At 41.5% G+C, this 16613-nt stretch overlaps 1 protein-coding gene across 1 annotated transcript in view; it reads right to left on the reverse strand.

Moving 5' to 3' along the window:
• The window catches only part of ST3GAL3 (ST3 beta-galactoside alpha-2,3-sialyltransferase 3), a gene marked incomplete in the record, with an annotated part of 186073 nt that overhangs the window by 30018 nt on the left and 139442 nt on the right, over positions 1-16613 (reverse strand). The window contains 1 exon segment of the mRNA XM_072419309.1: positions 10971-11065. Coding sequence (XP_072275410.1) covers positions 10971-11065 — 95 coding nt within the window.

Below are 16613 nucleotides of genomic sequence, written 5' to 3' on the forward strand. Positions count from 1 at the left end.
GGTATATGTCAGAGCTATATAAATGTATAATATTAGTGTGTGACTGTGAGGTGACATTAGAGTGTCAGCTCCTCTGTACAGAGACTGATGGGACTGGCTCAGTGTTCTCTGTACAGCATTATGGTATATGTCAGAGCTTTTTAATAGTATAATATTAGTGTGTGACTGTGGGGGTACATGAAAGTGTCAGCTTCTCTGTACAGAGACTGATAGGACTGGCTCAGTGATCTCTGTACAGCACTGTGGTATATGTCAGAGCTATAGTAATGTATAAAAATAGTGTGTGACTGTAGGGGGTTAGGGTTTCATTAGGGTGTCAGCTCCTTTGGGTGGGTGGGACATATTAATGCCTTTGAAGACCTGTGCTTTGTTCTTATATAAAGATTTGTTTGGATATTTTGCGATGTGGCATCAGAAGTGAAATGTGATTAGCGGAAAAGGTTTATTGCTTTTTTATTGCGATCCCACATGACTTGGAGCAACCAAATGTTGTGCAGCAAACATAATACAGGGGGAAGACAAGTTACTTTCTATTCTTCCTCATGTGCCTGCTACCTAAATATATACAAATACACTATACAGTACAATATATATACAATGTATTCATTGCTTTATGTGTCCCACCATGAGAGTTCTTATAGAACACAGGGCCATTTGATAGGGCAGTGCGACCTCCCCATAATATATGCAACTAAAACTTGTCGCTTCCCTCATTTAAACTTTATTTTTATTGTTGGTAAGCATGCTGCGACATTTCAGTGTTGTTTTTGCTCTGTGGATAGCCCTTCCCATGCCCACCTTGCCAGTTTCCATTTTTGTTTTTGTGATCTCATCTCTCTATCGCTTTGCTCGTTACTTCTATCAGCAGGTTCTTAATATTGCAGAACACCTGATTGGCTCCTGGTGCTGCTTCCACTTCTCTGCCCTGTAGAGGAGCTGAAAGATCTGATATACATTAAAATTTAGGGATTGTACAAATGACATCTCCCAGCATTCCACTGCCCGGTCACTGTATATTACAGAGCACCTCCCTGGTATCCCTATTCCTTTGTGATCAAGCCACCAATCGGTAGATTGTAACAAACTGCGACCTGTAGGGAGGAGCAATTATTAGCATTTTTCTTATTGTGTCTTGTGTTAATTGTTTATTACATAAACCTCAAACAAATGTCAGATGATTGCTGCTGGAAATGATCTTTGATGATGGTTTCTAGTGACGAATGAATGAGCTCTATACACACCAACCAATGGAGAGGGGAGGACAAGCAAGAGGCGTCCCGCTAAGTTCTCCCCTATAGCAGTGTACAACGATTGTTCCCAATTGATTGTTCACCAGTCTAATAAATAGCGTCAGGGGACCGCTGGACACGTATTTTTTAGCACAACCATTTATCTCAGGCAAGAATCATCTGACATGTGTACGTAGCGTATAGCATGCACATGTAAAGGAGTGCTGGCCATGTGTTCTTTGCATGCTGCGTACAGAGATGTGTTATGGTGACTGCATTGTGTCTCTGTGTATTAGAAGACTCAAAACAGGTGGAGGCGTTGTCACCTGGATACGGAATATTAATGTATTAATATTAATAACAGAATACGGAAAGCCAGTGCTGGATGGAGTTTGTAAAGTGATGTTCTTGCATATCATGTATTACAAATGTGTAAATAATATGATAGGAATGTTATTGCTGCATTGTATTTGTATTTTTTGGTTATCCCAAAGCTCTCCCTTGCACACTATTCCCCCCTCCCCGTGGCTCCCTGTAAGAAGAACATTACAGTACGTTACAACTATTTACGCCTCGTATAATTTGGAGAAGTTTAAAAAAAGTTCCCCTTTAAGTGTGTATAGTGATTAGAGACATGGCGCTCCTCCAATCTTTCTTTCATGTTGGCTCGTGAAGAATGAAGGCATGAAGAGGTCACAGCCCCCATCGCACGCACCATAACACAAACTCCACTGCGCGCCCATTGTTCGCCCCTGCGCCTCCTCATGCTAAGTGAATTCGCTAAGCGGCTATGCGGCCAGCACAAGGCAGGAGAAAAATGTAACGGTAATTATAGCCAGGCCTCGGAGAGGATGACAGACAAGCAGGGATTGTTTCTGCTTTTATAGGCGACATTTTATAAATGTTACAGCCAACATGAATGGGAGCGCTTGAGCAGGGAGCTGGCTGCAGACTGGAAATGTCAATGCCCTTATTGAGGAAATCCGGACATTGCAATTACAAGTCTGAAGCTTTGTCACTATATTCTCTGATCATAGAAAGTCACTGCAGGATGTGCTGGATCGGGTCAGCCAGGGCAAAGGGAGACGCTGGACCAGTACATCCTCCATGCAGGCAACACATCAAAGGCTATGCAAAGGCAAAAAGCTAAATACACAAAAAATGAATACAATGGTGTGTGTGTGTTTGTATTATAACATCCAGACACCCCAGGCCAGGACTATCCTCAGTGTAATGCATTTTGTTCTGGGCTAGATAGATAATAGATAAAGTGAACCTGTATATGTTTATGTGATAGTTTGTATGAATAAGGCCGTGATATGTCACATATACTGTACAGGATCAATTTCCACAAAAGTTACACTATTTCTAATAAAAAGATGATGATGTTATCAGTCTGTTGCAGGCAGGAGAAAGCATTTTCTCAGTCTATTCTCTCATGATTAGGGTGCAATATTGTAACTTTGTAGAAAGTCAGACATTGGCAAACACAGGCAAAACTGCACAGACATTGGGATTTCCATGATTGTGTCATCTCTGAACCGGTATCTCAGTCCAGGAAGTAGGTGGTAGACAAACACAAGAGAAGTTTTCCTGGCTCATTATGTGACTTGTGTTAAGCTACGTACACAATTCCAATGGTTCTCGGCCTATAATAGGCTCCGGGCTGATATCAGACGAGAATCTGAAGTGTATACAGCGCGTGTGGTTCATTGTCCGAATGACCTGGCGGATCCACAGACGATGAACGGCGAACGATCGTAATGCATGTGAAGGCGGTGAGCGAGCAGAACGGTGCTGTATGTACAGCATTGTACGTGCATAGTGGAGTGCTTAGTCGTTGGGAAGGATCGTGAAAGATGATAATTGCAATAATAATTGTGTGTATGCGGCTTTAGTCAAAAATATTTTGGGAACTCTTGTTTTATCTCTGCAGCATCTGACCATCTCTTGTAGTATGTTTGCAGTCTCTGACCATCTCCTGTGTTATGTCTGCAGTCTCTGACCGTCTCCTGTACAATGTCTGCAGTCTCTGACTGTCTCCTGTACAATGTCTGCAGTCTCTGACCGTCTCCTGTACAATGTCTGCAGTCTCTGACTGTCTCCTGTACAATGTCTGCATTCTCTGACTGTCTCCTGTAGTATGCATCCATTCTCTGACCATCTGACAGTCTTCTAAAAGGAACCAACACTAACATTGAAACTCAAAGCACCCTGTCCAGGCAACAACAGAGCAGCTACTTTTCCATCTTTCTGTTGCATTTGCAGGCCCTGAGCTGTCATCATTTCCTTACTGAATAGTGAGTCTGTGACCGCAAACAAGAACGCTTATTTCTAAAGTCTATTTCTATTGTGACAAATGTAAAAAACTGAAATCCAGACATCACAATAAAGAGCAATAACATCCCCCATGTTTGCTGCATCTCATACCATCCTAGGAGATGTTTATTTCATCATTCATATTTGAAGAGAAATGTGAAAGGTTCAGTATTTCAGGCATTTGCCTTGCAGCGGGAGGAAGGTGCACTGTACACCTGTCCATTGATCGATGGGACTCTGTACTGCTGGGAATGGAAAACACAACCTGAGAACAGAAAAACGACCTTCAGACATCTCACCGCCAACAACAGGTTATAAATATTATGCTGTGTGCTGGTGTATTCAATGAAATATAATACAGGATGACACACAGGATAAAGTATTATAAAAAGATCCTTTCCAATGATAAAAAAAAGAAAAGTGCATGAGCAAGCCCTGTATATACAGCACTGTTCTGCTCTATGGAGAGGGAGAGCAACGGAGCGGCACCACCGTTGTGCCCTTTCCCCTTCACTTGCATTGCAGTCGTTTGTGGAACCGCCAGGATAGATCCATGAACGACGTCAGACGGCCAGATTCTTATCCAATAAGAGCTCTGAATGAGAATTGAACGAGAATCATCTGACGTGTGTACATAGCCTTAATCCAACAAATAACAAGAAGTGGTGGAAGGAATTATGGTGGCACACACAAAGCAAAAGCCCAAGATTTTGCAGAGGTGGCTTGGAGGTGTCGTGCTTTGTTCCAGGGAGAGTTTGTGTGTGTGTTTGGCATACACTGTGTGTGTTAGTGTGTTTATGGTGTAGCATATATGTGTCAGAGTGTAAATATCATTGCAGGGATAAGGACGGAGGTCCACATGTTGCGGAAGCATTGGTAATCATCATTCCTCTGCTAAGTTTCTTTTTTTTTTGCTTGGGGAAGGAGGGGGCTGCAAAGCCATTAAAAGTTGTGTTGGTGGGCACACCTTATTACAATTTTCAATGTGCTGATGACCTACTATGGTCTCTTTTAGCCATTTCTTGTCTAAAGCATCAGCTGTAAGCCAATAATGGGGGACCGAGCCTGTGCAGGGTGCATGTGACGGGTGGGAACGCAGCAGCACCATTGGGAGAAAGGGACAGAGTATTGTGCCCCTATAATGGTAACAGCCTACACAAGAATCTCCAATATTAAAACTGCAAATATAAAGCTGATCTTTGGGCAATTCTTAAAAAAAAATATGGCCCGGGAATGGGTATTAAAAAGACTTACAGTAACTTTTGTAATGCTTTTATCACGTTAATGGTTTTATGAGATTTTAATGGTTGGGGTTAGAATTTTAACAAGCCCGGGAGGGCCTGATAGAAAGCACAAGGATTAAATGTAAATCAACACACAACAAAGTATTTTCCCAGCTCCAAAACTGGGGGCTGGGCCTGAAGCTCGGTCAGTAGAAATGGCTGGAAGGTGAATTTGGGAAGTCACACCAGCACTTTCATGTCTCTCACCTCACCAATCTAGCATTTATATTGGTGCTGGATGTAAACCTGACGGACATCTGGATGTCAGCATAATTCAGATAGCGTGAATATAACTGGCACCTGGTGATCTCAGGACAATACTGACCGGGTCTCGGGATGAGTTCTTCCCCAGTTCTTCAGTATGTTCTTTAAGAAGGAACAAACATTCCAGCATTCCAAATAACTGAAAAATCCTTCACATAACTTATTCCAAGTATGCGAAAATAAATAATTCTTCCCAGGCCAAAAAAAATCTCCTGACTACTACAGATGGAACTGAACGGCATTTGCAGGGTATCTAAAATCTTAGTAAAGTTTAATGGATGTGACCAGCATTCATATGGAACAGAACAGCCTCCTGCCCGGTACAGGGCATGCATGTGTTTGCCAATTTTATGTCTGCAGCCCAACAATTAATGGAGTCCTGCTGGCAGTGAATGGAAACTGATCTGTCGCTGCTGAACTTTTACTTGCACCTTTTCTTCTCTTCATCGTGTGACTGGACAATAGAAGCATACGCAGCACACAATAAGCTCATCATTTTGCTCTTCTTTCCATTGCTTGCTAGCACATAAGCACCCCAGCCCAACTGATGGCTCCTTGTGCTGCTTCTCAGAGCTGCTTTGTTTATTTGTAGAAATATAGGTAACAATTTGTTCCTTTGAAAAAGATAATGTAATAGGCTTGGTAAAACAATCTATCATATTGACTACAATGGGTTCCTGTAAAAGGCTGGTCCGTTTTTTCAGAACCTTAGAGTAAAGAAGCATTTTCACAGCTGATATTTAATATTTTAAACCCATTTGTCCTTGTGGTGACCTGGGGGGCACATAATGTAGCTATGAACTGGAGACATCTAGAGAAGGACAAACATATAATAGATTACCAAACTTTCCTCCCATGGCTGAATTATGTGCATCATGCCAGGAAAAGCTCAGACACTTTCAAGCGTGTACTGGCTCGTTATTTTGCTGGATTACTGGCCCATGGGAATATACAGTAGGTAGAAATGAACAGCCAACGTCATCAGCCCCAGAGCTTTGGTTTTCACAACGGACTAAGATTTTTTCAGCTGGTTTAAGACACATATTGTGAAAGCTGGGGTTGGGTAGCGCTGGCAGGGAGTGCCAGCGCTATAGTGCATGGCGTACAATAGCCTCCCAAGCATTCCTTTAATGGCTGAATTCTGTACATCATGCCAGGAAAAGCTCGGACACTTCCTCAAACGTCTCTTAGCTCATTATTTTGCTGGAAACCTTACTGGCCTATGGGAATGTACAGTAGATAGAAATAGCTAGCGTCAAAGCTTTGCCTTTCAGATGGACTAAAACTCGGCCAGCTGGCTCCAGGGGTACACATTCTGAAAACCGGGGTTCCGTAGTGCTTGCAGGGAGTGCCATTCCCCACACGTCTAATAGCTAATTATTTGGCTGTGCAGCCTAACTGGCCCATAGGAATAAACAGAAGGTAGAAAGGAATAGCCAATGTTGGCACTGACAGGGCTTTGCCTATCAAAATAGACTAGGATTCGGCCAGCTGGCTCCAGGGGCACATATTCCAAAGGCTAGCTGGTTTAAGAGGCACATACTTCAAAAACTGGGGTTGGGTAGCACTTGCAGGTAGTGCCAGCGCTATAGTGCATGGTGTACAATAGCCTCCCAAGCTTTCCTTCCATGGCTGTGCATTATGCCAGAAAAGACACTTCCCCACACATGTATTGGCTCATTATTTTACTGGAAGCTATACTGGCTCATGAGAATGTACAGTAGATAGAAATAGCTAGCGTTGGCAGAGCTAGAGCTTGGCCAGCTGGCTCCACGGGTACAAAACCGGGGTTGGGTAGTGATCGCATCAGTGAAGTCCAGCTCTTGCTATGGAGATATTAATCTGCTTGTTTGCAATATTATCATTACCACCATGTTGGTGACTGCCAAGAAATGGTTAAATCTCCTGGCAGAAAAGATACTCAATTCAATTGGCAGTGCGGCCCCAGCCTAACAACCACTTACCAATAAACTCTGTGATATATAAATTTCAGGGGCCCCTTAAATCTTCTCCAATGATTGGGATATTCAACTCTACAGTTAAGACTGCTCTCCCCTTCTGAACCCCTTTTCAACACACCGAACCCAAAATGACCTAACGTATAAGGCATGTTGTCAGTGTAGATAATCTAGACCATGTGAAAGACAAACATCGGTTTTGGATTAAATTGAATGCTTTACCCCATCCTAGAGAAATCATTGGACTTTTACAATCACAATGTATAATGGAAAATGGTTAAACAGATACAGAATTTGCTCAGTTTCTGCATCATCTGATTAAGGTCCATTAATCGAACTGGATATTTCAAGCTGAGCGACACCACAACACATGCTGCAATATCTGAATGAGCAGGTTGTCAGTAAAGGTTCTCATTTATCCGGTCATTGCATAGCTAGTAGTAGCTGGTAACAATACACTGGACCTTAATGGTTAAGATGTTTCAAGAACTAAAGAAGTCATTTGGATGAGTAGTAAAACGTGAACATAACACAGGGGTCCTCAACTCATGGGCCACATATGGGCCAATCATTTTCCAACTCTTTATAAACTATTTTTTATTTCATTTACTGTTTTCTATTCTATTAGAGATATATCTAATATTCTATTAGAGATTTATTAAATATGAGTATGGATCTTGGCCATGTGGACTGGAGATGAGGACCCCCCTGTTATGCAGATGATCTTTCGCTGTTCATCCAAGTGACTTACCATTAAAGAAAAAGTCCAGTTGAATGTGAAAGAACAGAACTGGTCCAGGTGAATGTGACAGAACCCTTGCAGGTGATGTGGGATTACCAGGGGCACAAAGTGTTTTGCGGTCTTCACCAAAGCACTCTGCAAGGGACTACTTTGCTACACGGAGAACACCAGTTTGCGATCCTGCTAATGTTAAGAAAAAGGATGCGCCTTTAGGCTTCCTCAGGGGATCTTGTACAGAAATATATCTAAACATAAACAAGGGTAAAGTCATAACCTGTATATACATATAATCAATAACAAATCATACATGGATGCTGGCCAAAAAACATCAACTTACATTTAGGGTAATGCTGTACAGATTTACTGGGTACAGCTAAAGCAGTGCATCCCTAAAGTTCAACCTGCATTGAAATTTCGAAATATAGGTAAGTATAAAAGTTATTTGAATAATTTGAAATTTTAATTAGAGTGACTCACCATGAGGTCTAACTATACTGTGTAAGCGAGATGGGATGCAGGAGGGATTGCTTGAATCATGTGAATACAGTTCTTAAACCTTTTTCCTTCTGACTTTCAGTTGGATTGGTTAAATATACTTTGATACAGAAATTGAAATCTCTCAAATTTTGCAAAGGCTGAGAATAGTGTAAGTACAACCATATCTTGGGTTTATACCCATCAACTAATAATTGTGTACATATGACAATTGAACTAACATACTTTTACTTACATCTCAGATTTTAGATTGCAGGATCCAAACAGTCATTCCTGCACTATCTTGCTTACACAGTATAGTTAGACCTCATGATTTGTTATTGATTATATGTATATACAAGGTTATGACTTTACCCTTGTTTATGTTTAGATATATTTCTGTAAAAGGTCCCCTGAGGAAGCCTAAAGGTGAAATGCGTCAGGACCCAATCGCATCCTTTTTCTTAACATTAGCAGGATTACCTTGTCTAGATTACGGATAACAAACCCCCCCCCCCCTTGTTTTGGGTTAGGATAGGGTGGTTTTCTTCTACTGTATTTTTGATGTATTGTTTGTAAAACATTATTCTGTATTTGTACTTATAGTTACACTGGATTTAGGTCCCCTGACTCAGGGAACAATAGTGAATTTTATGACTAAACATTTTGCCTCAACAAATACCCTGTCTTTTTTCTTCTCTTTACTACATTTTGAACTATATTACTATGTAGCCTTCTTTTGATTAGCAGAGATTGATTAGAATTTTTCCATGTGGCAAAGTATAACTGACCAAGTCTAAGGTAACAAGCAAGGTATAAATAAGACTAGCAGCCAATAGCAGAGCAAGATTGGAACCAGGAACTCCCCACCTACCTACCTGATACACAAATCCCTCCACAGCTCCTGTCCCACTTCCCCTTGTGACCTGATAGAAAAATACCCCCCATAGCCGGTCTCTCCGCTCCTCCAATGACCTACTAATGACTTCCTCACTCATAACCCCATCACACGCACATCTCCAAGACTTTTCTAGAGCGGCCCCAACTCTCTGGAATGGTCTCCTGGTCCTATTCGGCTTGCTTCTACTTTCTGCACATTTAAAACCCAACGCTTCACCCTCACCTACCCGTCCTCTGTCTCCTAAACCCTCACTACTCACCCACCATTCCATATCCCCCTCCTATTGTGTGATACTTCCCCCACCTCATAGACTGTAAGCTCTTCGGGTCAGGGTCCTCTCCTCCTCCGGTGTCACTGTCTGTATCTGTCTATCATTTGCAATCCCTATTTAATGTACAGCGCTGCATATTATGTTGGCGCTATATAAATACAGTTTAATAATAATAATTGGATTGAACAGGCACTTAGTTTGAATCTTCTGATCGGGACCAGAGACTCCTCAAGCACTGAACGTATGCACAAGATTTTGACAAGTGGTTCGTTCCCATTACCCAGCTGGATCAGGAACAGATCAGGGTAAGCCTGGTGGAGGGAAAGTGGTAGTAGGATGGGATTTAAAGATAACAGAGACTGTTGATCCAGGGAACATCCGATTGCCTCATGGAATCAGGAAGGAATTCTTTTCACCTGTTGGAGCAAATTGTACCCGGGGTTTTTTTTCTTCCTCTGGATCAGCTATGTCCATAGGGTTTTATATCTGGGATATGTTTATTTCCATAGTGATTGAACTTGATGTACTTATGTCTTTTTTCAACCTGACTAACTATTGTAACTATGTAAATAGAACCTAAACATGTTATGCTTTAAAACTGAGTGCCTGCAAAATGGTGGAAAATTACAAGATTAATCAATTTCCATAGGGGATGCTATAAAACCTTTCACAGCTTTGTATCCTAAATAATGCCTAGTGATATTCCTTCCATTATGACAGAGATACCAACTCCATATTTGTGTTTGTGGTCTACATAGAAATATGCAACCTAAACACCTTTGTGTGTGATTTCCTATATTTTTTTCTTGTTCACAAAATGTTACTGCCATCACAAAAGTTTATCAAACATTCCCTATGTGATAGCACTGGAGAGAAGTTATATGGCGGAATAAAACCCGAGATACTCACCTGTCCCTATTCCGTCAAAGGGAGCCAACATCATCTTCTTCTCTTCCTCAAAAAGTGATCTTTTAGCCATTTTGATTGCCGGGACGGGGATGACGTTCATCATGATGATTATTTCTTGGCACGTGCAAGGGAAGCCGGGATTGCTGGGAACCCTTGGAATGCAGGGCTACACATGTGCCGCACAGCCCAGCATTTGTTGCTGGTAAGAACAGTTACTGTAGAAGGGACATCACTTTTCTTGCAATGAACACCTACCTGGTCATCAATTGTTCAAAGTGGGACTTTAGTTCCACTATAATGACACAAACGTTGCTTAATTGGGCCTGATTCATTAAATCTCTCCAAGGCTTGAAAGGATACACTTTCATCAGAGAAGCTGGGTGATCCAGCAAACCTGAAATGGATCTGGTCCAGGATTGAAAACACTAACAAATAGAAAATTACTTTTGGGAAATCAATTCCAGGTCTGCTGGATCACCCAGCTTCAATGATGAAAGTCTTGGAGAGCTTTAATAAATCAGGCCCAGGGTGTTTGGGGTTTGAGAACTGATTTTTTTTTTGTTCTACACATGAAAAACTGTAAGGACAGAAAAGCATTCAATGAGTTTTTTTTTCCTTACCTTGTCCTTTGATTCCAAAGGGAGGCACAAATTCCCTGATTTTTCCCCACTTCCTGAACGAATCATCGAGGAACATTGGTGCTGGTCTTGAGAACCTACAAAACATAAGACATCATTCTGTAGGGTGTGGGGATTGCGTGCTCAGTCTGGCTTTTCATTGACAATACACTGACCATCAGAAATACACAATAGGAAAATTATCTGTGCCAAGAACAGCAACTCAACAAGCAACTCTTTTCCAATTTCTGATCTTCCACAGAAACGTTTTTGCTTGTATGGGCACAGAGACAGTAAAGTTGCATGCAAGGCAAACAGCTAAAACCCCAGTTGCTGCAGCTGATAAAATATTTGTCATACTGTTATGTGATGGCAGCACCTCTGCCAGACAGTGTAGCCAAATCCCGGACCACCCGTCAGGCTACACAAGGAATACAGCTCGGCCCAGGATCTGTCCCAGCCTAGGAATAGATGTGGTCACTGGACTGACAACATTATTTGAGATAGTGGAATTTTGGAACTTTTTTGACACATTGAACAAGTACAAGAAAACACTTTTATTGAGAGAGAGTATTTAACAGCAAAAAAAGGAACAAAAAAGATTGGATTGGTATTGTGGTTTACAAATACAGTTCCCTGACTCTGCCGTCCTCCATGGAGGATTCTATTAAATCCTTCACAGCTCATCAAATACAACACTCTAAACTAATTTCAGCCTAAATATATTATAGATCAGCCCCGGGTATAGGCGGTATCATGCCAAGCAACCATGTCTGACTGGTGACCCCCTACAGATTGTGTGATCCTGAACAGGTGAAAGCTATTATACAGACAAATTCAAGTACTTATATATGATTGATTGATGTTTTCTTTCTAGATCTGAAATTTAGAGTGTAAGCTATTCTATATGTGCATCATTCTGCTACTCTTACCCCTGCAGAGCGTCCCCCTTGATGTGTTCATTGTATCTAAGAGAAAGTAATAAGTATGAGAAACATAACTTCCTCTGGTTATCCCTTCTACACAATCATAAATGTCTATTGTTTATACATAGTGACAATATGTGGTCTGATGAAGCCGAATAATCTGTGAAACGCGTCACCACTATATTGGATGGTCCAACTTTACTATTCTATGTTCAGGAAGTGGTCTTGGGTACATATGCACCAGGATAAATTTATAAATAGTTTCATGGGAAATGTTTTTCTGTTTTTAACCTCCCTAGCGGTAACCCCGAGTGAGACTCGGGGTAGAAAAAAGTTGCTAAAAGTGGTAACCCCGAGTCACACTCAGGGTTGGAACACCTATGAAAGGTTAGTAAATAGAGCGCTTACCTGATCCACCGGGGTCCCGCGCCGTCCAGCGCCGTGATCTTTGTCTTCTTCCTGCTTCTGCATTCGATGAGTCACCGGGGGAGTTCCCGGTGATGTCAGTGCGTGTGTACGTCCCGGCCGGGCGGGGCGGGAAAGTCAAAATCCATTTGTATTGCATTCAATACAAAAAACCTGTATTGAATGCAATACATTGAATTTTTATGTGTAAAAGCAGTACATTGTTTTCAAGAACATTTATTTTACAGTATATATAATAGCATGAGTATAACGTGTATTTTTTTTTTTTATAATTTAAAAAATAATTTTTTTTTAACTATATAGATTTTTTTTATTTATTCAATTTATTGCTTTTAAATAATTTTGTGTTTCAAACTTTTCGACATAAAATAGGAAAGAAATGAACCGCTAGGGAGGTTAAAGTGGTTTGTAATGTTTTAATAAAGTTGTGTTTTAATTATCCTAATCTTGATTAAGATCCCCAAACTACTTATTTTTTATATGGGGAAAAGCTGTAATCATTTTATTTAAGAAACAAATAAAATGACTGAAAATGATAATTACATTGCAAAGAGCTGTCTGAAATACCCCCTAGTATGGTTTATTCCCGTCTATCACGATATTTGATATTTGACTTGTAACCTTTATTATCCAGGTGGCCCATACATTCTCCGGCCCGTATGTTTGTCTCGTACATGTCCTGACGCGGGGAAGATGACTAAAGTTTGGACAGATGTCCCCTGTGTTATTTCAGTATGGAGGTCTTGGGTCAAGCAAAAAGAAAGAAAACAAAAATCTCATCCACTACGTGAACCCTCTCGGGGGAATCGTCTCTTTCTAGCAACTTCCATACAGTACGCAGATCTGTCAAGTTGTCTTGCAGATAAAGAACAGACGGTGACAAGCCGACGTCAGTACGAGGGATTGTGGGGACAGAGATACTTTATTCATGAAGTCGGCCACGGAGGGAACACGACACACCGCTCGTAGTCCTGGCTATGGGATAATTTGCTTTCCATGTGTCAATGTTAGCCTTCCAGTGTATTCTCCCCCCGGGACCCAGATCGAGATTTCACAGAAACATAATCTGATGGCTTTTCATGGCTTCTGGCAGCAGCTGAGAGCCCAACGTCCTGCATTATTTATCTCCTTATTATACTTCATGTAACATGAACATCGATAGATTAACTTAAAAGCAGAGGACAATGAAAGACACGCAGGAGGCAGCAATTGTACGAAGCATATTTAAATGCGCATTAGGCATGGTTTTCATTTTCCCTTTGTGCCAGGCTAATAGAGAGGAAGCTGGGAGATGGGTATGTATGCAGCAGGCCGGGCAGCCACAGGGTACCCCCAATGTGCTGGGGGGAGATGGTAGGTGAATGGGATGGGTCGGGATGGGGTAATGAACCACCACCGGCCATTGCAGGATCAATGCTGGGAGCCATAATGGTATATATAGGCAGTGATCTCCTACAACATGTGGCAGTCTCATGTAACCACAACTGTCTCACCCAACATGGAATAAGTTACCCACAGCAGTCTTTTGTAAGACATAACTTGGACACAACAGTCTTTTTTATGACATAACTTGGACACAGTAGTCTCTTGTAAGACATAATTCTGACCCAGCAGTCTCTTGTAAGACATAACTTGGACACAACAGTCTCTTTTATGACATACCTTGGACACAGTAGTCTCTTGTAAGACATAACTTGGACACAGCAGTCTCTTGTAAGACATAACTCTGACCCAGCAGTCTCTTGTAAGACATAATTTGGACAGAACAGTCTCTTGTAAGACATAACTTGGACACAACAATCTCTTGTATGACATAACTTGGACACAGCAGTCTCTTGTAAGACATAACTAAAACACAGCAGTCTCTTGTATGACATAACTTGGAAACAACAGTCTCTTGTAAGACATAACTAAAACACAGCAGTCTCTTGTATGACATAACTTGGAAAAATTTTAGACAATTACAACAGTCTTTTGTAACATGACATCAGTTGTTCACAGTCGCTCTAGCATGGTTTCAGTCAACACAAGACTGTCTCTTTTAACCTTCTACTATGACATCATATGTTCACAGCAGTCTTTTATAGTATGGAATCAGCTGATGGCAGCAGTCTCTTGTAACATGACATCAATAGTTCCAAGCAATCTCTTATAACATGGCACCAGTTGTGTGAAATAATTCACAAAATTCTCTTCTAACATGATTTTAGGCAACACAAGACTGTCTCTTATACCATGACATTAGTCAATCCACAGTAGTCTTGTGCAGTTGAACACAACCGTCTCTTGTAGTACAATAGTTTATCACAATGACATCAGTCGATCACAGGAATCTATTAATAATAACTTGTATTTATATAGCTCTGACATATGCAGCGCTGTACAAAGTCCATAGTCATGTGACTAGCTGTCACTTAAAGGAGCTCACAATCTAATGTCCCGACCATCGTCATATGTCATTATCACAGGACAAGGACAATTTGGGGGGGAGCCAATTACCATAATTGCATGTTTTTGGAATGTGGGAGGTAGCCCACACAAACACTGGAAGAACATGCATACTCCATGCTGCTACTGTCCTGGACGACATTCAAACCTGGGACCAGAGTGGCAGCCATGGAGTTAGCCATGCTGGACAAAATGGGCAGACTTTTTACTTGGTCGATGATTCCAGACTACCATTCAAACATGGCTGTCATATGGACATTCAGTCTCCATGCGGCCACATTCCCCGAGCATTCATATTGATCATTCATCTCATAGAAGATCCCATCTGCAGCTGTGCAATGTTTGTACCTCGTCCTGCACATCTGCAGAGGTGGAAGCAGACACAATCCAGAATACAAACACATCCAGACATTGCCGCTTAAGAGATTTTTTGGCGCTGTCCTCTCCTCCACTTTGCTTACTGCCAAGAGATTTGGCAGCCGGAGACTGAGCGCTGCCATTGGTTATTAGTGTTAGTTTATTGAGCAGTTGAGATCGGGTAACTTCCACAGAATCCTCAGAAGATAATCACGTCTTGTCAGGAGTGTGTTGGAGCCTGCTGCAAATGTGTGCAATTCCATCAAAACACTGAGAAAGAGCACTTCATATTGCAAAGTGCCCCTGCCTGACACGTCTGAGGGGTTCTGGTATTCGGGGTACCTGTAATGTCCAGTAACATTTATCATTATTAAAGGGTAAATGGGAACATTGTCAATCAATATTAGACCAAAATAAATCAATGGAACATTTGTGCTTTGTTGGGCTGACATTAAGGTACAAGCACTCTCTTACAACCAGCAGTCAATGGTAGTGCTAAATGTTTGTGCACCCATTTACAAGTGAATGACCACGATTGGGCAGCACGGTGGCTCAGGGGGTTGGCACTCTGGCCTTTGCAGTGCAAGGTCCTAGGTTCGAATCCCAGACAGGACACTATCTGCATGGAGTTTGCATGTTCTCCCCGTGTCTGTGTGGGTTTCCTCCCACATCCCAAAAACATGCAGTTAGGTTAATTGGCTTCCCCCCTAAAATTGACCTTAAACTACATGAATGACATATGACTATAGTAGGGACATTGGACTGTGAGCTCCTTTGAGGGAAAGTTAGTGACACAACTATGGACTTTGTACAGCGCTGATGATGGCCCTATATAAATACTGTATAATAATAATAATGATTGTCACCAAAACAACAGGTTATCCACAATGAGCTGGGGGGAAGAAGGTAAATAAATGGGTTGGGTAGGGATAGAGCTATATACCCCACTCTGGGATCAGTGCCTGGGACAGGAAGAGTTTGCAAGGAAGGTATACTGGTAGGATATATGGCAACGATCTCAAACAATATGGTGACAGTCTCCTGTAACTTGGAGGATTTTCTCTATGATCTCTTTACATTAGTCAACCAAACTGTCTCACCGAACATGGAAGACACAACAGTCTCTTGTATGACTTAACTTAATATGGACACAACAGTCTCTTGTATGACTTAACTTGGACACAACAGTCTCTTGTATGACAACTTGGACACAACAGTCTCTTGTATGACTTAACTAGGACACAACAGTCACTTGCATGACTTACCTTGGACACAGTAATCTCTTGTAACATTACATCAGTCTAACAAGCACAACAATCAAGAACTGTATTTAAAAATTACTATTGGAAGACTTCCCCTTAATGTTCCGGGGGAAAAGTGTTACATTTCTCCACCCCAGTGTCAACAATCATCAGGATGAATAGTGAAGGTGAATAAAAATGTTCATAAAACCAATGACGTGATCACATCTATGGACTGGTAAGCTGCA

The sequence above is a fragment of the Pyxicephalus adspersus genome, chromosome 8 (assembly GCF_032062135.1).
Source record: "Pyxicephalus adspersus chromosome 8, UCB_Pads_2.0, whole genome shotgun sequence".
Lineage (NCBI taxonomy): Eukaryota > Metazoa > Chordata > Amphibia > Anura > Pyxicephalidae > Pyxicephalus > Pyxicephalus adspersus.